The sequence below is a fragment of the Primulina tabacum genome, chromosome 1 (assembly GCF_025594145.1).
Source record: "Primulina tabacum isolate GXHZ01 chromosome 1, ASM2559414v2, whole genome shotgun sequence".
Classification (NCBI taxonomy): domain Eukaryota; kingdom Viridiplantae; phylum Streptophyta; class Magnoliopsida; order Lamiales; family Gesneriaceae; genus Primulina; species Primulina tabacum.
In genome coordinates this window covers 6,234,763-6,261,415 of record NC_134550.1, presented here as the reverse complement: position 1 = coordinate 6,261,415, position 26,653 = coordinate 6,234,763, and the positions used below count along the sequence as shown (strand labels likewise).

The window sequence follows — 26,653 nt, the reverse complement described above, 5'->3', positions numbered from 1 at the left end:
TAACCAAAGCTAAAATTACCAAGCAAGAAAAATATTGAATCTAGAAATGAAAATTAATTGACGAGAATAAAGTGAAGAATTTATTATGAGAAAATACTGATTCAATGGGGGTTCTACTATTTAATTACCTCACTGTTCATCGGTTAACCAAATCATTTATTCATGTTATTCCAAGCAATTAACCTTAGAATAATAGGGATAGCCGCTAAAATTCTTGTGTTTTCCTAAATTAATTGACGGAACCCAGCATCCAGTCAAAACTTACCAATAATCAATTGGGCACGATAGCGTTCCATATTAATTAAAGATAGTATTTTAGTTTCATGAAAACAGTTAATCCTAAAATCTAACAACATAGATAGCTGCAATTGGAAGATCTAGTTCTGTAGATTTATTTAGATTACACATGTTATGATAGCACAACACATCTAACATATTGCTACTCACGTACCAATCTTTCATGACAATTACGGATCACTGAATTCATGATTAGCATTAGAAAATCATATATCAAAATAAATTGTCAGATTAATTGACATATAACATTCATATAATTAAATCATAAATCAACGAATACATGGGCAAACAAGAATAATAAATTAAAGTACAGAAACATCACAATGATAAAATTAAAATAGTAGATTATCCCTTGAATCAGACTAAGAAAATTAGCGTAGCATAGTTTGATCTACAATATCCATAAAAAATAAATAAGAAAACATAGAGAATTGCAAACTATTTTGTTGGGAGAAAATTCTGGAAATCTGCGCCTTTTTTCTTCTTCTTCTCTCGTGAATAGTGATTGGAGAAAACAATTCCTTCTTGCCACCTCTTGTTGATTTTGTACGTGAACGAGATTTGTTCTAATTGGATAAAAAATCTTCTCTCCTTCTCTTTCTTGTTAACGTGAGATTTTGTGGCCTTTTTTTGAAGATTTTGTTTGTTACACAAAATCTTATCTTGCCATTTAGGCAGGTGAAACATAATCACAAGGCGTGGTCACGCCTTGTTCCAGGACCTCTTCTGGTTTGGTCATTCTCTTTCAAAATCTATCTTGAAAACTTCAAATGTGATAAACAACACCTTTTTAGCTCAAATTTTCTCCAAGACCGTAAAAGTTCCTCCTATAATAAAATTACACAAAAATGTATCAATTAAACATATCGGAGGTTGGAATAATGGGAAATATGAAAATAAAAAATACTAACTATTATGAGCCTATCAAAATCTCCCACACCTAAACGATGCTTGTCCTCAAGCATAAAATAAATCAACTCATTATCTCAATTTTTCGTCCTCCTTCCGCTTCCTCTACTTATCCAAAACATTTTTCATGCAACATGACATTTTAATTTCAGAGCATCTCACAAAATAACATCATGAACAATCACTGCAATCAGAATGTGTAGAAATTAAAATGCATGGAATTTAACAACTCCTCACAAGATTCGCTCATTCCGCTCATTGGTGTCTAGGATATATGTCAACAAACTCTCATGTCAAATGCATTGAAATTTTTTACCATAGGCTTGCAAATATATCACATCCTTCCACTAAATGAATGAATTAAAATACACAAACAAAAAGGGCGATAAATGAGTTGTAATGTGGCTAAGGGTAAGGTAGGATAAAAGGAAACAATGAGCTATGGAGTTAAAGAAACCATATCAAACTTTTCTCACAAAAATAAAAATGTATCCAAAAAATCTTATATCTCATTATAACAATCAAGAGCATTTTTTTTGTTTTTTTTTTCGGCTCTTTTTTTTCTTTCTTACTTCGTCTACTTCTCTTCTTTATCTTTCTTTTTTGTTTTTTTTTTATTTTTTTGGTTTTTTTTGTAGACGGTGACTATAAGGATTTGAGATTGACTAAATCCCAACAATTCACATTATTTTGGGTTGAGTGATGCTATTTGTGAAAAGTTTATATGATTCTCCAATTCAAGGTTCAAAACGGGGGATAACCAACAAAAAGGATTTATCACGGCTTGTAATGTGGTTATTTTAATTCAAAGAAAAAGGCTGAGGCTCAAACTTGGTTCACTAGGGGTCTATGAATCAGGGTAGGCTCAAAGAACGGCTCAGATGATGCGAAAGAAACTTGTTTAAACCTAATGCCCTTATCATACAATGCAAAGACAACACACAATCAAAGAAAATGGAGCATGATATCATGATTGCTCATAGGCTCAAATTTCACCAAAGAAAAAATATAGCAATTGTGTTAAATCCCACATACTTGTCCTCTCTAACTATCATCAAGAGCAACTTATTCATAATGCAAAAGTGAGAATGCAAAAACATTTGCACGCAAAGAAAACGTCATTTTTTTATTCGCATCGGAGGCAATCGGGATTCAAAAGAAAGAGATAACAAATGAACTAGGTGCTTGGAAATAGCAACGTCACTGTTTTTTATTTTTATTTATTTAATTTTTTTTATATCCAAAATGCAGAAAAATTAAATCAAAATGCTAAAAATCAAATAAAATAAAAAATCAAAAATACCATAGTCAAGTCAAATTTCTCACAATCAAATCAACAACTCCCACACCTAAACTTGACATTGTCCTCAATGAAAAAAAATAGATGCTCAACTAAAACGATAAAATAGTAAGAAAAGTTAGAGAACTCCCCTGAAAAATGTTGAGCACCGTAGAACAAAGCTTTCTATTGTTGTGGCGGGAGAAATTATTGATCGATGATGGAATCTGCTGAGAGAAGATGTGAAAGGGGTGAGTACAAATAGGATTAAATAAAAGAAACGTAAATTCTTTTTTTTTTAATTTATTTGCCCTTGAGACAACATCAGAAGATGTTTTCTTATAAGGCGTGATCACGTCCTGTTAAGAGACATCTTCTGCGTATAGGGCAAAAAATTTTCAAAATCAGAATATGTTTTCTCACAAGGCATGATCACGCCTTGCTAGGAAACATCTACTGCATGTAAGGCAAATTTTATTTATTTATTTTTACCCAGTAGAGGTGTTTCAACAAAGCATGGCCACGCCTTGTGCGAAAACCTCTACTGGAACGAAAATTAATTTTTTAAAAAAATTAAATCAGTAGTGGTGTTTCAACAAGGCGTGGTCACGCATTGTGCGAAAACCTCTACTGGAATTTTTTTTTTCCGCAGAAGTGGTATTCTTATAAGGCGTGGTCACGTCTTGTTAGAAGATATCTTTTGCAGAAATGTAACAAAAATTGTACTATTTTAAAAAAAGAAAAGGAAAAAAATCAAAATAATAAAACCAAAAATAAAAATAAAAATTGGGTTGCCTCCCAATCAGCGCCTCTTTTTATTGTCGTTGGCTCGACTTCATTCTTTCTTGTTGCTCATGGTGGTTCATATATGGTCACTTTGTCCACTTTATTCCGATTGAATATTTTCATAGCAAATTTCAGCAAATGTTTGTTTTCTTTGAATTTCTTGGAAATCTCTATCCCTTGGATATTTCCTCCTTTTTTATGAGTACATGCTTGGGTCGATCTGGAGGAAGTTTTTGCGCAATTTTAGATATCTGCGAATCAGAGAGAGATAAGCGTCCGAAGCCAGACACATCGGATCCATCATCCTTATACTCCTTGTCACACTCTCATTTCCGACTCTACAATCATATGAAGTTCACTCCTTCGGATCCGCCTCACACAAGAAGACCTCCAACAACGGATTCCGCATTACACGTCCTTGAAAAATGCCTCTCGCTGCTGCTCCAAAGAAGAAGAAATATTCTGATTCTCAATCTCTGGCTTCACCCTATTTACTTTACGGATGTGAGACCGACTTCTCTTACAGAGTATTAGAATTTTCAACAGGTCTTTCAATAATCACCTCTAAATCATTCTTACCAACAATTTTTGAATTTTCTTGTGACAAGTGATTAGCGATATCAAGAGTATTAATAGTGCTTTCACTAACATGATATTTCATGGTATCATAAATATTAAACTTAGCGATCTCACCATCAAATTCCATAGTAAGGGTACCACTATTAACATATATGACAGACTTTGAAGTTTTCAAAAATGGTCTTCCTTGCAAAATTTGACTGTTTGAATCATCATTTTCAATGTCAAGCAAATAAAAGTCAGCAGGAAAAACCAAATTTTCAACTTTCACAAGAACATCTTCAATTACACCTCTAGGATAAACAGTGGACCTATCAGCCAACTGGATCACAATGTCGGTTTCAGTCAGAGGTCCAAATTCCAAATAATTATAAACAGAATCAGACATGACATTGATAGAAGCACCTAAATCCAACATAGCCTTTTCAAGTCTAGTATCGCTAATAGTACAAAAGATAGAAAACATACCTGGATCACTGCATTTGATAGGAATAGTTTTTTGAATGACTGCAGAAACATGTTCTCCTACCTTTTCCTTTTACACCCCTTCAACTTATGTCTCTTTTTTGTAGTACAAAATTCTTTTAAAATTTTAGCACAACGAGGTACTGGTTTAATAGTATCTAATGAAGGAATATTTACCTCGCCTCTACAAAGAGTGTCATTCAACTCCTTAATACTTTCACATTTCCTGTTCAATGCAAGAGGGAATGGGGGAATATGTTTATACTCAAGTAGAGGAGAAAACTTACCTTTCGGAGCATCATCTTGATTGATTATTTTATCCTCAAATTTTATCTCATTCTCTTCCTTTTGCTTGATTGATGCTTGTACTCCAATTTCTTGAACATCCAATTCTTTACAATTTCTCAAAGTAATTGCACTCAAATTCTCTCTTGGATTCACCACTGTTTGAGAAGGTATATTACCTAAATTTTTTGCTTCCAACTTGTGAATTGAGGTCGCCAACTGTCCCACTTGAGTGCTCAAATTCTGAATGCTAGCCCTCGTTTCCTGTTGAAATTTTTGAGTGTTCTCAGCTAAGGCCTTCACAATTTTATCTAAGGACATAACTGAGTTAGAGGCTTGCGCAGGTGACGGGTGTTTGTGATAATTTTGTTGTGGATATCCCTGTTGACCTCCTTGATTCCTATAGCTGAAATTCGGGTGATCTTTCCATCCTGGATTGAAGCTATTAGAATATGGATCGTATCGGCGTTGAGATTGTCCAGGAAATCCGTCGATTGCATTAACTTGTTGTGGGGGATCTCCTTGTAGTGACAAACACGTATCTGTAGGATGTCCCACCATAGCACACACACCACAAGTTTTTACCTGTTGCACTTGTCCTGCAACCAACCTTTCCAAAAAAGATGTCAAAGAATCTAACTTTTGATCGATAGGAGTAACACTTACCTCATTGACTTGTCATGGAGGGTTGTCTTGCCTAGTACCAAACTGTTGTGCATTGGCAGCCATGTTGGAGATTAAAGTTCGTGCCTCTTGAGGCGTTTTGTTCACCAATGCACCTCCACTCGCAGCATCAATCATGTTCCTATCAAAGAGCGAGAGTCCCTCATAAAAAAATTGAACTAGTAGTTGTTCTGGAATATGGTGTTGTGGACAACTAGCACACAATTGCTTGAATCTCTCCCAATACTCATACAAAGTTTTCTCATGCAGCTGTCTAATCTCACAAATGTCTTTTCTAATATTTGCTGCTCGTGAAGCTGGGAATAACTTCTCCAAAAATTGTTTTTCATATTGTCCCAAGTTGTTATGAATCCAGAAGGCAAGTAGTAGAGCCAATCTTTAACCTTGTCAGCTAAAGAGAATGGAAAAGCTCGCAGTGAAATTTGTTCCTCTGTGATCCCTTGCGTTTTCATGGCTGTGCAAACAATATGAAACTCCTTCAGATGTTTATGGGGATCTTCACCTGCAAGACCACGAAAAGTATGCAATAAATGAATCAAGCCAGATTTTAATTCAAAAGTAGCATCAGTAGTAGGGAATTGAATTCATAATGGTTGTTGAATAACTTTAGGATTAGCCAACTCCCTGAGTGTTCTTTGAGCTTGTCCTGCCATTTCTTCTTGGTCACTTTCGCTTTTTACTGTCTTAAGATCAAGTTCGGATTCTCTTTCAGTGTTTGTTGACTCCAATGATGCGTTCAAATCAGGAGATGATGATGATAGTTGCTTTTCACGCCTTAATCTTGCTTATTTTCTCAATCTCTTAGTTGTCTTCTCGATTTTCGGATTGTATTCGAGTTTACCTGTACGAGAAGAACGAAGCATAAGAAATAAAAAAAAATCAAAAGAAATTAACCTTGCACCGTTCCCCGGCAACGGCGCCAAAATTTGGTGTGCTGTCGTTGACCACCAAATTAATTCCTACCCTTTTAAATAAAAACGAATGTAATGGTGAGTAGGATCGAATCCACATAGAACGGTAGATTTATTTCTTTTGATAATAAAAATAAAAAAGGGGGGATTTGTTTTGATAATTACTAAATAAAATAACCAAAGCTATAATTACCAAGCAAGAAAAATACTGAATCTAGAAATGAAAATTAATTGACGAGAATAAAGTGAAGAATTTATTATGAGAAAATACTGATTCAAGGGGGGTTCTACTATTTAATTATCTCACTGTTCATCGGTTAACCAATCATTTATTCATGTTATTCCAACCAATTAACCTTAGAATAATATGGATAGCCTCTAAAATTCTTGTGTTTTTCTAAATTAATTGACCGAACCCAGCATCCAGTCAAAACTTACCAATAATCAACTGGGCACGATAGCGTTCCATATTAATTAAAGATAGCATTTTAGTTTCGTGAAAACAGTTAATCCTAAAATCTAACAACCGAGATAGCAGCAATTGGAAGATCTAGTTCCGTCGATTTATTTTGATTATACATTTTATGATAGCACAACACATCTAACCTATTGCTACTCACGTACCAATCTTTCATGAGAATTACGGATCACTGAATTCATGATTAGCATTAGAAAATCATACATCAAATTAAATTGTCAGATTAATTGACATATGACATTCATATAATTAAATCATAAATCAACGAATACTTGAGCAAACAAGAATAATAAATTAAAGTACAGAAACATCACATTGATAAAATTAAAATAGTAGATTATCCCTTGAATCAGACTAAGAAAATTAGCGTAGCATAGTTTGATGGGAGAAAATTCTGGAAGTCTGCGCCTCTTTTCTTCTTCTTCTCTCGTGAATAGTGATTGGAGAAAAAAATTCCTTCTTGCCGCCTCTTGTTGATTCTGTACGTGAATGAGATTTGTTCTAATTGGATAAAAAATCTTCTCCCTCTTCTTGTTAACGTGAGATTTTGTGGCCTTTTTTCATTTTTTGAAGATTTTGTTTGTTACACAAAATCTTATCTTGCCATTTAGGCACCTAAAACATAATCACAAGGCGTGGTCACATCTTGTTTCAGGACCTCTTCTGGTTTGACAATTTTCTTTCAAAATTTATCTTGAAAACTTCAAATGTGATAAACAACACCTTTTTAGCTCAAATTTGCTCCTAAGACCGTAAAAGTTTCTCCTACAATAAAATTACACAAAAATGTATCAATTAAACATATCGGAGGTTGGAATAATGAGAAATATGAAAATAAAATTACTAACTATTATGAGCCTATCAATCGCGAAAAAGACATTTTTTTGGGTATGCTGCTCTCCGAGCAAGGGGCAAAAGAACGAAGTGTGCTGTGGTGATGTGACTAGGGTCTCGCACTTATATCATAGCACTTCCATACAAGGCCGTACAAGTGATCCAGGAAAAATTAAAATTTTTGGTCAGTAATTTTCGTTTTTTCTATAAAAAAAAATTGATCATATTCACGGTGAATTTGCATGTTTAGTATTATAACTTGCATTTTTTATTTTTGGTCCTGTTTTGAGCAAAATTGCATTTTTAGTCATGTGATTTGCAATTTTTTTTTTCATGTTTGTCTTTTATCTGGGTCATCGTGACCTTACCCAAATGCCACATAGTACTCTAAAAAAGTCATGACATCTATGTAAATTTCCTTCCAAAAATTCATGGCAGCATCGGCACGCCCGCACGCGGCCACTACATAAGAGATTTCCAATCGACAACATGGACTCAGATAAAAAAGGACAAAAAGTGAAAATTACAAGTTGTAGGACTAAAAAAAATGCAAGTTCAATTGCAAAAAATATAAATTATATAACCAAAAATATAATCTTCTCTTTTATTTTCGAGTAATAAAACTTAGATGATTAATATAAAGATAAGCGCATGAACATATATGGTCGATCATGGCTTCTACTAGTCGTATGCTGCATACAATGACTTTATGTCAACTCCCAATATGCCTATAAAACTATAATTTATTTGATTTTAAATAATAAAAATAATAAGAAGGAAATGTTTGTATGAATTATTATATTAATTTTTAGTGTATTTTTCTCACGACACCTTTAATATTCAATACTTGCTTTTAGAATAGTCTTAAATTGACATTGATTTTCTTGTGTAGAAAAATGTGATTTAAATCAGGTTTCACCGATTTCCTCTCCCTATTCACTTTTGTGAATCCAAACACTGTAAAGAAACTTAATCAACTTTTCTATATGAGGAAAAAAATAAATTAAACTTAATTTATCTTATATTTTGTGAGACATATCTCTTATTTGGGTAATCCATGAAAAAATATTGCTTTTTATACTAAAAATATTACATTTTATTGTGAATATCGGTAGGGTTGACCCGTCTCACAGATAAAGATTCGTTAGACCGTCTCACAAGAGACCTACTCTTGAAAAATAAGTTGATAATTCCTAACTTGCCAAGTGAATTCGAAAAATGTTACGAACTCAACGGCTTCGTAAAAACATTGGCTGGTTGTTGTGACGTGGGAATATGAGTCATTTCGATTATTCATTCTTGAACCTTTTTTCCCGTACAAGATGACAATCAATTTCTATGTGTTTTGTTCGTTGTATAAAACTGGATTTGAAGCAATATGTAATGCCGCTTGATTGTCACAATAAAAATCGGCTGGATTTGAGTGTTGAATGACCAAATTTTGGAGGATATATTTTAACCAAATAATTTCACAAGAAGTTGCAGCCATGGATATATCGGGATTCCACTTCTACATGCACTAGATTGTGATACCGTACATTGTTTCTTAGTTTCCAAGAAACCAAAGAGTTTCCAAGAAAAATGCAATACTGATCAGTGTAACACCTTTTTCTAAAGTTTCCGGATTAATAAAATCACATCCTCCTTCGCCTCCCAAACACAGTCATGTGTAACACATGGATTATCAAACCACTTAGGCATCGTTTGGTTCGTGTGATAGGATAAGTAAATGATATATAATAAGAGTGATTATATTATCAAACCACATGAATGACCGTAAACACGAGATATCATATCATTTTATTGCAAAATGGATACAAATTTTCCATGGTAACGAAGAAAACTAAAAGATATAACAGATTTCATTCATGTTCATATATTATTAATTTGTGTTACGTTCCAAGGTCGTCTGAATTTTCCAGATAAATAAACCCCGTCCGACTTTGCCTCATAAAGGCAGTCAGGGCCGGCACATGGATCATCAAACCACTTAGCGCTGTAGGCTTGAAATCCAGAGTCTTTATTTTGCCACCATATGTGACAAAAAAACAAAGTCGAAAAGGGTATCGAACAGAAACTGAATTCGAATTGTTGATCTACCGCCAGCGTATGATTTCCAAATTCAGTGTCCTTAGAAGCACAGTGTACCACCATACATTCGGCGGGAGGAAGCCGGTTAAAAACGTGAACATGAACCTTTGGGTAAAGAAAACAATCACGGGGATCTTGATCTGCATGGAGCAAAGTCGGGAAAAGAACGAATAACAAGAAGGTGTATTTTATCATATTGCTACAGTAAATATATTTTTCTATGTGATAAGTTGTAGCTAGTTTTGTGGCCATAAATATAGGTGAACTCTATGCTTTCCATAGGGGAAAAAACAAAAATTTATTGGATAAAAACCAAATTTTAATAAATAAAAAGTTTACAATCTAAAAAAGTCAATTTACGGTACAAACATCTTTCGTCAAGTATAGTATGATAGATGATGATTAGTCATATATCTGAACCTTTTTTGACTACTTCATGTGTTAAAAGTTATATACTCACGAGTGTTTTTTGTTAAAGGATTATGCTTTAGTTATGAATTATTTTGACAATTTAAAAAAGAAATGAAGTATTAAATGCTCGAAAGATAAAATTCAGTAATTCATTTTCCCTTTGAGAAAAACGTCAACAAAAGAGATAAAAATCTTCAAGATTCACATGATGATAAATCATCGAGCCATTTTTAGGTTCTTTTACCACTTTACTATCACAAGTTTTTATTTTTTTCATTACTCTCTAATTAATGGGAATTAAGTGGGGATATTGGCAATATTGACTCCCCATATTCTAAAACCAGCAGTGCTTTTCTCTATAATCAGGCATTGGAATTTCAATTCCTTTCTGCCTTCACTAAAGATTGATATGTCCTACTATTGCGAAAAAGAGAAATTTTTTCGGTATACTTGTGGGGCCCTTAGCTCCTAATCGTTATTACAACTCAATCTGATTAGGGTTAATTAATTACAGCGGAAAACGAATTTAAATTTTCTTTACAATGAGCCCAAATCATTTTATTTGAATACTAAAAATAATATTTAATCTCATATCATAAAGCTCGTCCACACATAATCAAATTCAAATACAGTCAAACAACTCATATCCTCGGGACATGCCCCGGTATATAGATACATATATATACTGGGAACAAAACATAAAACCTCAACTCAAACTGTGACTCCCTTCAGAAGTACCCTCTCCGGCCTCCTGATATCTTGGAGTACCTGCCATTGTCCACACACAGACAACAACAGCCCCCCGTGGGGGTGAGCAAAGCTCTGTATGGAATAACCATCATATATACCACAAGTATCTAAACAACGATATATGGTATGCAATGCATGTATGTCGTGGAGGTATCGGGTCAAATGCCCATCCACTGAGCACATGTCAGAATCAAACGAATCGCTATCAAATCAATGCTCGAGCTGGCACACCGGTCTCAATCAGAGATACTCATATGATAGCGTCGACAAAGCACCATCAAATCCCAAATCTCAATCAATCGTCGGGGCCACAAATGTCTATGTTTTACGGGTCATGTAATACCAAACATAGCATTGTGTTCACAAGCCCCAGAATCCAATCAAATCATATCAGGATATCCAAGGATCATAGCTCAACGTGCATGTAATGTATCGATGTATGCATCAAACGATGTGTGTTAACAAAACATTTATTTTATACTTCGATATTCAAATCACAATGTCATGTATGCCACATTAAATCATCACATAAGGCATATAGACACATATTCTCAATCAAATCAATCAAACATATATCATATAATACAGATACCTATCGTATGTTACCCTATCGCAACATACCTCAATTCTTCGTTCCAGTCGATGTAGTTTGAAGATATCAGTATAATAATCTATCTACATCAATAACATATTCATTTCAATCAATAACATGATCCAAAATCAATAATATAAGTTCCAAATATCTTTTGAAACTTTGAAAATTCATATCAAATCAAAATCATAACATAATTCAATTACGACTTCGAATACGAGTTTCTTGTCGGTTATTCTACCACATATAGGAATCTCGACTTCAAATACATGCTATTCCAGCACTTTCATATTTAGAGCTGCTGAAAACTAGAAGAAATTTACCTCAAAAAGAAGCTCTCGACGCGAAGATTCCGGATATATAATTTGTTTCGCGTTTGGACAACGTTTCGAAGTGATTTCGGACGAAAGAAATTGATTTCCCAACTTTATCTCTCGAAGCCGCTAACGGAAGTTGAAGGAAGAAATGAACAAAAATTTTAGTCTTATCCTCACCGCTCTCGCGCTCGGGCGGTAGAATTCTCGCACCTGAACGCGAGATGTTCTGCCCCTGAGTATCAATTGCACCGCGCTCGGGCGGTCATAAACTACCGCTTGGGCGCGGAAAGTTCTGCCCGAGTAATAACTTGTTCTACACTGGCGCTCGGGCGGTCATTTTCTACCGCTCGGGCGCCACACGTTCTGTCCAAAATATTGATTTTGTATTGTATTGGCGTCCGGCTTCTCCACTCGAGTTCTTACAACTTCAATTCTGTTAATTAATCAATATCTAGTGCAATATTTCATTATCACACTTATTTTCTCATTTTCATTGGCATGATATACCTCATGTACATAATCACATGACAATTTCATAAATTATCGATAATCAACATAGGATTTACGATAATACGATACACGGTCCTTACAATACTGCTCTCCGAGCAAGGGGCAAAAGAATGAAGTGTACTGTAGTGATGGTCTCGCACTTATATCATAGCACTTCCATGCAAGGCAGTAAAATGATCCAACTAGTTACATCACAAAGAATATATCGATAGCATCGATGCATAATCGAATTTTTGAGACACCGTTTATTAGTCCTTCTGAGAGATCGATCATTCATGTAGTTATATATCAACATGGAAACATATTTATTTTATTTTAAACCAGATAGATTTTTCCAGTTGTTATAAGTAGAATATGTTTTAGGATTTCTCAAGTGATTTTGTTGCAATCATGTTCTTTTATTTAAAACAGTTTCTTTTTGTATGTACAAAAATTAGGTATAACTCTAATTCATAGTTTAATTTTAAGAAATTTAACTTTAAAAAAAGTAAATTTTAATGAGAAGGATAGGGAAATAAGATGGATTTGAATAAATTAATAATCGTTTTGTACATGCGTTTGGGTCAAATTATAGTTAATTATAATTATCAAATTTCGAGTAAAATTATATGTTTTTGGTTTATATATATTTATTTTTCTTCTGATGGTTATGGCGTAATATGCTAGTCTTTTTATCTTGGAAAAATTAAAATTCTTGGTCAGTATTTTTCATTTTTTTAAAATTTTCGATCATATTAACGGTGAATTTGCATGTTTAGTATTATAATTTGTATTTTTTATTTTTGGTCCTGTTAAAAGAAAAATTGCATTTTTAATCATGTGATTTGCCATTATTTTTTTTCATTTTTTGTCTTTGTGACCTTACCCAGATGCCACATAATACTCTAAAAATGTCATGACATCTATGTAAGTTTGCTTCCAAAAATTCATGGCAGCATCGGCACGCCCGCACGCGGCCACTACATAAGAGATTTCCAATCGACAACATGGACTCGGATAAAACAGGACAAAAAGTGAAAATTACAAGTTGTAGGACTAAAAAAATGCAAATTCAATTGCAAAAAATATAAATTATATAACCAAAAATATAATTTTCTCTTTTATTTTCGAGTAATAAAACTTAGATGATTAATATAAAGATAAGCGCATGAACATATATGGTCGATCATGGCTTCTACTAGTCTTATGCTGCATAAAATGACTTTATGTCAACTCCCAATATGCCTATAAAACTATAATTTATTTTATTTTAAATAATAAAAATAATAATAAGGAAATGTTTGTATGAATTATTATATAAATTTTTAGTGTATTTTTCTTATGATACCTTTAATATTCAATTTTTGCTTTTAGAATAGTCTTAAATTGACATTGATTTTCTTGTGTAGAAAACTGTGATTGAAATCAGGTTTCACCGATTTCCTCTCCCTTTTCACTTTTGTGAATCCAAACACTGTAAAGAAACTTAATCGACTTTTCTATATGAGGGGGAAAAAAATTTAAACTTGGTTTGATTTCTCTTATATGAAAAAAATTATTTGAGATAATTGCCCTGATCGGTCACAGCAATCTTTTCGAATCCAAGAACACAAAAATGGCATGCATATGATTATACTGCAAAACTTATATATGTGATTTATTAATAAATATAGTAAGAAATGATGAAAAAGAAAGTTAAAATATCAAACATATTTTATAATTCATATTAATACATTGTTTGTTCTCCATATAAGAAATATGACACATATTAAAAGAGGCGTGTACAAATTGATATTGGCGACGGCCAAGAAAATTTAGATGCGTACATGATTCTTCTTTTGACATTCATGCTCCCGAATTTTCTCGTTGATGGTATGAGAAACATCTATAAATAGAGGTGATTGAGGTCACTAAACATACAATCTCATACAGAATAATACACCATCTATAGAGAGATTGGAGTGTTTAGAAGGCTTCAATCGGAGGAAAATCAGAATACTTAAAGATTATTCAATGACTGGAGATAACGCTCGATTTAGCTTCCGCATATTTGTTTATCATGTTTATATACGTTCAAAACATGAGTTTTAGATAAAATCTCTAACATTTGGTATCAGAGCCGTGATATATCTGCCTTGAAAATTTGTTTTCTGAAATTTGCGTAAAGAAATTGAAATTTAAAGATCGGATCACATAATAATATTAAGAAACTTGCCTTAGAATTGTGTTCTCGATCGGAGTTTGAAGTTCTTTCTTGAAATCTTAAAAAATTGGAGATTTTGTTTTCTGAAATTTTCGGAGAAGATGAACAAATGATATATGAAAGAAATTGCCGAAGGTTGAAGACGAATTATGTATAAAATCATGCATATGAATTCAATTATCGTGCATGTGGAATTATTGCATGCGGAGCCCACACCATTTAATTTTACAATTCATTTGTTAAACCAATTCATGTATGCATGAATGAATGTTAGTAAAGTAATCTGGTGGGTATATTGAATATGAAATTGTCGGAATGATTAAATTTTTTTTAAAATTAATTAATTAATTAATCATTGCGGGACCCACAATTAATTAATGTGAGACCCACAATTTGACAATTATTTGGTATCAAAAAGTGTCGTAAAGGTTTTTATTATTATTATTTTTAAAATAAAAATAATAATAATAAAATAATAAATAAATAAATAATGATTAATGTGTTATTAAATTATATGTATAATTCGATATACATATAACATTTTGTTAAATAATTTGTACACATTAAAATAATTTCAAATTCGACGTAATTTCTAATACATGTTTAGAAATTATTTTTGCATGTTAGATATAATGTCAAATATTATGGATAAATGTTTGATATGTACATGCAAATTTAATATTATGTTTGCATTTATTCTTGAAATTTAAAATGCAAATAATATTGAAAAATAATTGGTACATAAATATTCACATCATGTTCATATTAAATTATATTAAGTTTTTTATAATTTAAAATGAACATATCAAGTAAGATGTAAATATAATATTATAAAATATTTCAGATGTTCACAAATGAACAAATAATCCTCACTTTATCACTACTCTGATAAAAGAGAAAAACTGATGAGAGGTCCACATTTTCACGTAAATGTGATCATCACTTTATCACTACTCTGATTGAAGAGAAGAATTGATGAGGAACGTATTTGTTCATATTAAGTAAAAATGTGAATATAAAGTTATTTAATGAAAAATTTTGGCTTATAAAGATTCACATAAATGTGGATAATTAAGTTGAATAATAATTATAAGGTGACGTTAGAAAACATGATCTGAGTGAGTTCTTCATGGATCGGTTTAAACTGCCTTGACTAGCCACTGGTCTCCCTGAGGAATGTTGCTCTGACTAGGAGTTGGGTATTTAAAGGGCCTTAGCACTACCTATCTTTCCTGGGAGCATTTTTGAAAAGTGTTGATTGCATTACTAAATATTATTATATAAAGATTTAAGTAAAGCCAAAATTTTTGTCTAGTAATCCGTATAATTTTAAATAATTAAGGTTTAGCCACAACACCCTTAATTATGAGAAATTATACATTAAATCAGGTTTGGATCACATTAAGGGCATTTATTAAGTATAAAAATAAATAAATAAATAAATAAAATTGTCCAGTGATCCGTATAATTTTTTTAAATAATTAAAATTTAGCCACAACACCCTTAATTATGAGAAATTATACATTAAGTCTGTTAAGGATCACACAAAGCACATTTATAAAATCAAAATTTATGTCTAGTGAACCGTCTAATTTTAAATAATTAAGGTTTGACCACAGCACCCTTAATTATGCAAAATTATACATTAAGTGGGCTGAGGATCACATGAAAGACATTTATTAAGAGCATAAATATTTAAAAAATTTGTGATTTAATGTGAGGCCCATTTACTCTAACGACAATTAATGATCAAACAATAATGGTTTGATTTAAAACTGCAGCTGAAAAAGGTTTAAAATACTATAAAACGGACCTCAGGGCCTAGAAAAATTTTGGCATGACCTCCCCGTAAGTAGGACATCCCGAAAACTCAAGCAATATTTTATATCAAAATATACCCCAACTAGAGTCATTAAAACAAAATTAAAGTCAACAACCTATAGCCGCACTGGCCAGGACTAAATAAAATTTAAAACTTACCAAATACTCGCCAGATCATTAAAATCACAGAGTCGCCTCAGAACATAACCAGAACAACCAAATATCAATACAGATACACGGGGAACTCCCCGGCAAAAAAACTACAATACAAGACTGAACAAACTCAAGACATACATATAGACTAACTGGGAGACTCCACTGAACAGAACCAAGCAATACAACCTCAATCCCAAGCTCCACTGGCAGAACCTCGGCCTGATGCTGCAAAACGACTCGGGAGATCTACCATGGTACCCAATAACAACCACAGCAGCCTCCCCAGTAAACAACTGAGGTTAGGATTCTGGTATGAAACAGTTCAACAATAACAACAATAACATAAATCATGCATAATCATATAATAAAATGTAATATGCAATGCATTAAAGGCTCAACGAATAACAGGGATAACAGGAGCCAACAAACGGTACAATAACAATTGGAATAATGCTCGAGTGACAACACAGGGGAGCTACATCGTCATGCAGCTAAACCGCCCTGCCAAGTATGCGAGGCATGCCAAGCTGTGCTGAATAACACCCCTGACTCGGCCTCCATACAGCTGATACGACATAACAGGATAGCACAACAAAACGAACTAGATGACACAATCCCAGCGCTCACCTCAAAAGGCTGCACTAACCACGGGATTGTTCAATCACATCTACGGTCTCATGTGTATAGGCCTATCAGCCACACAATGATCCCGAGATAAACAATAGTGCCAGATAACAACGGATATCAACAATGGGCTAACAAGAACGATAAGGCTCAACATGAATGTCATAACAGTATGCACGATGCTAAATGTCAATAATATGTCACAATAATAAACATAGATCACAATGAAGGCATTTAACAATTTACAACAGCCAACAAGTCATACACACGATCCATGTAACACAGAATGACAATTAAACATAATTTATGTTTCACCGTCGTATGTTACCGAGCTGTAACATACCTATACTACCTTGACAATCCAATAACAACTTCACTTCAAGACCCTCGGCCTAAACAAAGCAACAATAAACCGATCATGAAAACTACATTCCATACCAATGTCCAATTTGGCAAAAAAGAGAATAAAATTCTTATCTCGCTCAATATTAACTCAAATCAATATCCGCCAATTGGAAATGAAAGATAACTCAATTATCTAAGTTTCTCCAGTTGAAACCATCTTCAGAATCTCTATAGATTATTCTCAGAATTTTCAAGAACACACTGCTACTTACGAATTCGCGGACAGAATCTCACACACTGAGCAGTTCCAGAAAAAGAAGCATAACTTGCTCAATTCTTAATGGAATTTAACGAATCTTATATCATTACGAAGACAACACATAGCTCTACAACTTTCATTTTAACCAAAAACCCAGAATCCGAGTGCATACATGCCATAAACCCAAATTACAGTAGGTGTTGTACACAGCTCCAACACAGAATTCCATTTTGACACGTTTTGGTAGAAAAATCATAACAATTCCGATTCTTATCAAAATTTGATGATTCTAGTGGCTGTAAACAGAAAAATTAAACCACTACAAATTTTATTTAGGTCATTTCTACAAATTCAAACTAAAAAAATCGCAGCAACCCAAAAACTCTCACCCAAAACTGGAAGAATTCGCGCAGAAACAGAGCACCGGAACAGCAGCTTCGATCTACACGTATCCTTGATCAAAATTTGCGATTTCTATCTTGAATCGAAGCCTAGGATGTTAGGAAGTCACTCCTTTAGACCGATCGAGATTTAGACGCCGGACGAAGTAGATATCGCAACTTTCCCGCAGCTGCTCCAAGGGTTGCGAAAATTTGGGTTTGGGGAAGTTTCTTTCTTTTCTTTTACCTTTACTTCTTCTCTCTCATCAAGGTAAGTGGTGTATATGTATATTTATATATTGTGTATTTGGTTACTAAAATAGTAACTCAAGCCCATCTATCCCGGTCTGTATTTATTTTGCTCTCGTGTGTTATTTAAACTCTATATGTATTTTATATCGTTAAATTCTCCGATATTCTAAAATACATATTTTTAACACACTTCTTGAATTTATTTGACATAAATAATTATTTTAATTTACAACTCAATAATTATTCTAATTATGTCAAATTACCGGATAATTAATTACAGGGCCTTATATTTAATGTCTTAGTGATTCGTATAATTTTAATTTATTAAAGAATATCTATAGCATCTTTATTTGAATTAAAATTATACATTAATTTTTAATCACATTTAGTTATAACAGACATATATTACATAAAATTATCCATCATTTTAATAATACTTTGAGATGAAAAATTATGAAGAATAAATATTTTATGCATAAAGAATTTAATATCCTAGTGATTCGTATGATTTTAATTAATTGAAGAGTAGCCACAACATCTTTGATTGAATTAAAATTATACATAAATTATGAAGATCACATTTGGTTATAAAGGATATAAATTGTAATTAATTATATTTGAACATTGAAATTTATCTCACAAGAAATTTCGTTATGTTAAATATAATTTAATTAGGATACAATATTGAATTATTTTCTTAATTTATTCACATGGATTAAGAGTTGAATATAATTCAATAATTATATCATTAAGTTGTATGAATCTAATTGAATTAAAAATTCAGTCCACAGACAATTTTTGTGTCAATGATTCATATGTAGATCATGATTTACATGGGTAAAACATGATATATGGTTTATTGCTTCATTTAATAACATTAGCATGTATTCATTAATTTTGCAGCATATTACTATTACTCTGATATTAATTTCTTGAAAAATGACTTGATTAGTGGGAGCGATCAAATTTATAATATTGATCATTATGATGTTCATTCATCAACACAAGTTATATGTATTGATTGCTATTCACAACATCTTCCATTTAAAAAGTGTGTTGTGAAAACAATCATATAAATTCAACAAATTGTTGGTCATGATATTGTAGTTCTTAATGCTCATAAAATATTGAATGATAAAAGAATTCAATAGCAAGTAATGAAGTCTGAAAGTTGGTTCAATTGCCATCCATTTTTAGATGAGTTTTTAAAACAAATAAAGTCTCATTAGGAAACATCGAACAACATAAAGAATTTTTCTCTAGTGATGATGAATATTTAATATTTCAAGATTAAGAAAACGATATGGATTGAAACATGTCTCATATTAGTGGTATTTCAGGTTTTACAATGTTATCTCTTCATTAAGTTTTGTTGAGAATATTGTGGGCCATTATGAATACCAGAAGGTTAGTGGGAGCTTAATTATTATCAGAGTAATATAAGTATTTGACCACTAAAAAAAAAAAGCTGCAAAATATTTTGGGATACCTTTATGGTATTAAAGTTTTAGATGATTATGTGAGACGAATTGACAATTTGGAAAGTGATTTGATACTTCCACTATTGAGTCATAATTCGTCATTGAAGCACTATTGTGTGGTGTATTTTAAGGAGTTTCATTATGGGCTTAGAATTATGGATTCTATTTCTAAGCCATTAAGATTATATTACTGCAATTCAGTTATGGTCTTTGTGACTAAAGCGGTGGTCGAATTAAGTATATCGACATAATGTATTTTAAACCGTTGGAGAACATGTTAATAAAGTGGTCATTGAACACGTTAGCACTGAATTGATGATCTTTTAACATAAAGACATGCAAATTTCAGATGTTAAAGGATAATATGGTAATTACTAATGGATATGATTCCATAATAAATTTATGTTATATACATTTGGTTTTGATAATGAAACGAATTCAGTTATGATATTTATCATATTAAGTTATGTACATATTCAGTTATCTTGAGAAAAATATCAATAAAGTTGGACCTCGAATAAACATTGGATTTATTCATTAAGTTATACAGATTTGAGAGGCATAATGCATTGTGATACATGGAAGATCATACTCACTTTTAGAGAACTGGTCGACATGATTAATGTATTTTGTTTTCTCGTATGGTGAATTAGATGTATATGTGTCAAGTGGGAGAATGTAAGAAAAATGACACATATTAAAAGAGGCGTGTACAAATTGATATTGGCGACGGCCAAGAAAATTTAGATGCATACACGATTCTTCTTTTGACATTCATGCTCCCGAATTTTCTCGTTGATGGTATGAGAAACACCTATAAATAGAGGTGATTGAGGTCTCTAAATATACAATCTCATACAGAATAATACACTATCTATAGAGAGATTGGAGTTTTTAGAAGGCTTCAATCGGAGGAAAGTCAGAATACTTAAAGATGATTCAATGGCTGGAGGTAACGCTCGATTTAGCTTCCGCATATTTGTTTATCATGTTTATATACGTGCAAAACATGAGTTTTAGAGAAAATCTCTAACACTCCAAACATCTTTGAGTTTCCCAGATATGTAAATCCCGTCGTCTTGCGCCTCATAAACGCATTCAGTATCACATGGATTAGTACTTCGAGCGTTGTAGACTTCGAAAGCCGAATTCTTATTTTGCCACCACAGTCGACAAAAAACATAGTCCTAAAGGGTTTCAAACAAAAACTGAATTCAAATACTTGATCCTTAGTCAGCGTATGATTTCCAAAATCGTCGTCTTTGGAAGCACAGTGCACCACCATTGGATCAGTGTTGGGAGGAAGCCTGTCGAAAATATGAATATGATTCCTAGATTGAAGAAAGCATCTAAGAGGATCTTCTGCATGAAGCAAAGTCGGGAAAAGAATGAAGAGGAAGGTGTATTTGATCATATTTCTAGAGTACATATTTTTCTTCTACGTTTTGTGGCCATATATATAGTGTTCACCTTTATACTCACCGCTAAGATGTCACTCACCTAATAGATTATAGTTATATATATATATATATATATATATATATATATATATATATATATTGTCATGTGGACACATTATCTTTTTGTGAAAAATTGTCAAATTAATTCTTCCGGTAAGTTGTCATGCTTTTTTTTTTCCATTGTCTAACTTATCAATATTTGGTGTTTTAATATTGTAACTTTGATTTTTCCTTGTTCTTAGTCCTATTTTGTCGGATCACTGACGTGTGGCACCAAACAATGGTGATATAAAACCAATAAACTTTTACGTCTACAGCGTTACGACAACATTCTGATGAAATATGAATAAAAAAAAAAAACAAAGTTACACTAATAAGAACCGATTTGACAAGTTGAAGACAAAACCGGAAAATAAGATGACTTCGATCACCTAAACTGACTAATTTCCCAAAATCCTTTTATTACTAAAGTTAGAATGTTGATTAATTAAAATAATTATCTATGTACGTAGGATAATTTTTATGATTTTTTTTAAAAGTTTATGTTGTTTAATTATTATATTTTTTTGTTTTATATTTGAAATTATTTGATAATGTCGTGGTTACTCTTGTTGGGAAATTACGCCGAAGCGATGCCGACCACGATGATAATATAGTACCCCAAAAAATGCGGAATAAAATAACCAACAAGAACACAAAGATTTACGTGATTCACCCGAGCACTGCAACTTTTATAACTAGAAGAAATATTACAACAAGTGTATACACCAATACACTAAATATCTCTCACTCCCAATCCGAGTATATCGAGAAAATAATTTCTCTAACTCACAAAAGAGAATTCCCGCATTCAAGAAAAAATACACTCTTTTCTCTATGCACTCTCTTTTTATCAAAGCTGAAAAGTTTTTGTTTTTGGGATACAATAACTGAAGGAATTGAGCTCTATTTATAACTAATTCCCCCGTTCAACTTTGTAAACAAATCGATGTGGGATACTTTATTATTATTATTTTATTTAAGATGTGGACCCCACCTCTCACCTAACAATTCTCCTACTTGAAAATTTGATTTCAATCATGCCTTCACACCATCAGTGCAGCAGCTCATACCTCCTTTGTTAGTCCAGGAGACCAACTGAAGTCAAACACAACTTCAGTTTTTCAATGATAACAACCTTCGTGAGCATATCAACTGGATTCTTGCTTTCAGGAATGTTCTCAAGCTTCAAGACTTCATTCACCCGATCTCTAAGGATCCTCATTCCAAGGATTTGTTTTGCAACACCCAAATCCTTCAAAACAAATTCCTTTAATAACTCTTTCTCGAGTTTATCAATCTCCTCCAGACAAGCTCCTGCTATCAACATATCATCTACATATATCAGTAGTATGATATAATTACCATCAAACTTCACATAACAACAGTGATTAGCCTGATACCTTAGAAAACCATCATTATTCATAACACCATCAAACTTCTTGTACCACTGTCTTGGAGCTTGTTTGAGACCATACAAGCTCTTCTGAAGTTTGCATATTATTTTCTCATTACCTCGTACTTCAAATCCCTGTGGTTGATTCATTTCTTCATCTAGCTTACCATGAAGAAACGTCGTCTTTACATCTAACTGTTCCAGATGTAAATCTTCTTTTACCATCAATCCAAGTACAGTCCTGATAGTAGTTAACTTTACCACCAGAGAGAAAATATCAGTGTAACCAATGACTTCCTTTTCACCTTTTACAATAAGTATTTCTTTGTACCGCTTGCTACCATCATGTTCTAACCGGTACTCTCACTTGCTATGTAAAATCCTTTTACCTTCAGGAAGTTCTGACAACTCCCACATGTGATTGGATGGCAGTGAATCCATCACATCTTCCATGGCTAACTCCCACTGTTTAAAGGTCTCATAAACATCTGATTTATTTTTCACAAAAAAAACCCAAAATTTCCTGCTCGAATCATCAACAATAGTGCCATAATATCTTGAGTGATCTCCAATGGGATGTCACAGGAGATGGTCCACATACATCAGTATGTACCATCTCCAAATCCGTCGATTTCGGTTCTCTAACCTCTTTTGAAAAACTAACCTTTTTCTGCTTTCCAAAAAATACAGCTTCACACAGCTTGTGTTCAACGATCTTTAATTCCGGTAGCTTTCCGTTTGAAACAAGCATTTTCATTCTCTTCTCGCTCGTATCCCCAAGCCTACTATGCCATAGACTTGAATTAGCTCCAGCATCCACATCCGCTAATTTATTTCTCAAACTGGAAGTCATATAAAGTGTTCCAGTTTTCTTTCCTCAAGCAACAATCATGGCTCCCTTTTTCACTTTCCAAGAACCATCACCAAAGGTCACCTTATGACTTTCGTCGTCAAGCTGTCCCACTGAAATTAGATTGTGTCAACTTTGGTACATGCCTTACTTTGTTGATTTTTCAGACAGATCCATTTGTCATCTTCTTCCGGATATCACCAATACCAATTATTTCCAAAGATTTTCCATCAGCTAGGAAAACTTTTCCGTAATCTCCCGCAATGTAATTATCGAATACATCATGATTACCAGTGGTATGAAACGAAGCTCCCGAGTCCATAACCCAAGAATCAACCGGGCTTTCCATGGATAGTAATAGACCATCATGTACCTCGTCAGTAACAACATTAGCGTCGTTCTTTGTTGATTTGCAATTCTTTTTCAAGTGACCAGTCTCACCACAGCTCCAGCACTTCACATTCTTTTCAAATGTTTTATTGTCTTTTTCATTTCTTGATTGGATCTACCATGCCATTGGTTAAAACTCTTTTCGCCACTCCTGTCCCTTCCTCTATTCTCGAGATTTAGAGCATAACTTGATGATGTTCCTTCACCAGAATCCATCTTGCGAACTTCTTCGGCAAGAATCTGATCTCTGACATCATTGAATTTTAGTTTTCTTTTTCCAACAGAGTTGCTAACCGCTGCCCGCATCGGTTCCCAATTGTCTGATAAAGACGCCAAAAGAATAAGTGCTCGAATCTCTTCATCAAATTTAATTTCAACCGATGTTAGCTGTGAAACAATCGTGTTGAATTCATTGATGTGTTTAGCCACCGATGCATTTTCTCTCATCTTCAAGTTAAATAATTTTTCATGAGATGTACTTTATTATTTGCCGATGGCTTTTCGTACATGTCCGACAAAATGGACATCATCTCCTCCGTTGTTTTTGCCTCCGCCACGTTATGTGCCACGTTCTTCGTTAGGGTCAATCGTATTACACCTAACACTTTTCGGTCAAGAAGCTTCCAATCATCATCCTCCATCTTTTCCGACTTTTTTCCAGATAGAGGTTGATGCAACTTCTTGCTATACAAATAATCAATAATCTGTAGTCGTCAGAACGTAAAATCTGTACCGTCAAACTTGTTGATACCAGGTCCCGATCCATCATCTCCAGCCATCACTTCTCTAGCCTTAACAAAAAATCTAAAAAATCTTTTTTGATGTGGAAGATCGGACAAAGCTGCAACCACAGAGCATACTCAGAATTCTTAAGAATTTTCACAACAAGGCTCTGATACCAGTTGTTGGGAAATTACATCGAAGCGATGCCGACCACGATGATAATATAGTACCCCAAAAAATGCGGAATAAAATAACCAACAAGAATACAAAGATTTACGTGGTTCACCCAATATAGGCTACGTCCAAGGAGCACTGCAACTTTTATAACTGGAAGAAATATTACAACAAGTGTATACACCAATACACTAAATAACTCTCACTCCCAATCCGAGTATACCGAGAAAATAATTTCTCTAACTCACAAAAGAGAATTCCTGCACTCAAAAAAAAAATACACTCTTTTTTTCTATGCACTCTCTTTTTATCAAAGCTGAAAAGTTTTTGTTTTTGGGATACAATAACTGAAGGAATTGAGCTCTATTTATAACTAATTCCCCCGTTCAACTTTGTAAACAAATCGATGTGGGATACTTTTTTATTATTACTTTATTTAAGATGTGGACCCCACCTCTCACCTAACAATTCTCCTACTTGAAGACTTGATTTCAATCATGCCTTCACACCATCAGTGCAGCAGCTCATACCTCCTTTGTTAGCCAGGAGACCAACTGAAGTCAAACACAACTTCAGTTTTTCAATGATAACAACCTTCGTGAGCATATCAACTGGATTCTTGCTTTCAGGAATGTTCTCAAGCTTCAAGACTTCATTCACCCGATCTCTAAGGATCCTCATTCCAAGGATTTGTTTTGCAACACCCAAATCCTTCAAAACAAATTCCTTTAATAACTCTTTCTCGAGTTTATCAATCTCCTCCAGACAAGCTCCTGCTATCAACATATCATCTACATATATCAGTAGTATGATATAATAACCATCAAGCTTCACATAACAACAGTGATTAGCCTGATACCTCAGAAAACCATCATTATTCATAACACCATCAAACTTCTTGTACAACTGTCTTGGAGCTTGTTTGAGACCATACAAGCTCTTCTGAAGTTTGCATATCAGGATTCTGGAACAAAACTTAAAAAGAAAATAAGAGAAAGCACATCACTCAAAAGCTATCAACAACTTTGATTTTTTACTTCCTTCTTGAAAAAATCTAACCTAATACAAGCATAAAATCAACCTATCTCCATTACTCACAAGCATAAAAATACACAAATAATTTTCAAAATTCATCATAATCAAGTTCCAAAGTCAAATTCCAAACTATACCACAAAATGTGCACAAAGCATATAATCAACAAATCAAAAGGTAAAAACAACAAATTTCCTAAGAGCCAATGCATAAATCACATAATTCACGACAATAAAATGTTAATTCTACTTCCAAACAAAAAAAAAAAACAGAAAACCCAGAAAAAAATTCAAACTTTCACCAGAAAGAACATGAGATCCTACATTCTACCAACCCCAATCTCAACCCATTATACATCTTCCAAAAATAACCGATACCAAAACAATCTACAATATATTCTGTACATACCCTTTGTACATACGCACCTATTGCTTTGTCGATCCTTCAACTCGAGGCGAAGAAACCAGAGATTGTCGACCAAGAATAAAAGTAAAAAAAAGTTGGCTTTGTTAAAAATTTATCCAATGAAACGAGAAGATAAGAATCGTTGGAAAACAGTATTGAAGGAGAAAGCGAAACGGCAGACGGTGGGCCGCGTAAAAACCGGTTAAAAAAGCCGTCAGTGGTGCCGTTGGCATGTGCAATCCTTACTTTTTAAGTAATTCCAATATTATTATTTATTGGTCTAAAATTATTATTCTTTATTTAGGAAATTTATAATTTTGTTTTCGTCAATTTACAAATAATTTATGTTTCAAATTTCAGTCTTAATCCATAATTTTTGTATTTTTTAATTATTTTTTTAACATGACGTCGATACGACGCTAACGTGGTACTGATCTAACGCTCAAATGTATAACGTTCCATCAACACTTTTGATTTATAATAATTATTATAATTAATTTCTTTT

General features: G+C 33.2%; 2 protein-coding genes and 1 long non-coding RNA gene across 3 annotated transcripts in view; all 3 read right to left on the bottom strand.

Annotated features, from left to right (window-relative positions):
* The window catches only part of LOC142537648 (OVARIAN TUMOR DOMAIN-containing deubiquitinating enzyme 9-like), a 44,556-nt gene extending 18,231 nt beyond the window's left edge, over positions 1-26,325 (bottom strand). Inside the window, exon 1 of the mRNA XM_075643151.1 lies at positions 26,152-26,325. The gene's annotated coding sequence lies outside the window, so the exon portion shown is untranslated. The remainder of the gene's footprint in view (positions 1-26,151) is intronic.
* Positions 3,792-5,401, bottom strand: LOC142556729 (uncharacterized). The gene is made up of 3 exons (XM_075668213.1): positions 5,305-5,401; positions 4,380-5,199; positions 3,792-4,290 (listed from the first exon to the last, which is right to left on the bottom strand). Exons 1-3 carry the CDS (start codon positions 5,399-5,401, stop codon positions 3,792-3,794), a joined length of 1,416 nt encoding a protein of 471 aa, XP_075524328.1.
* LOC142517093 (uncharacterized) lies at positions 16,327-18,476 on the bottom strand. Its single transcript, XR_012812857.1, has 3 exons — positions 17,955-18,476; positions 17,305-17,353; positions 16,327-16,583 (listed from the first exon to the last, which is right to left on the bottom strand). It is a non-coding gene; the product is annotated as an uncharacterized LOC142517093 (long non-coding RNA).
* Positions 26,326-26,653: the final 328 nt, after the last annotated feature.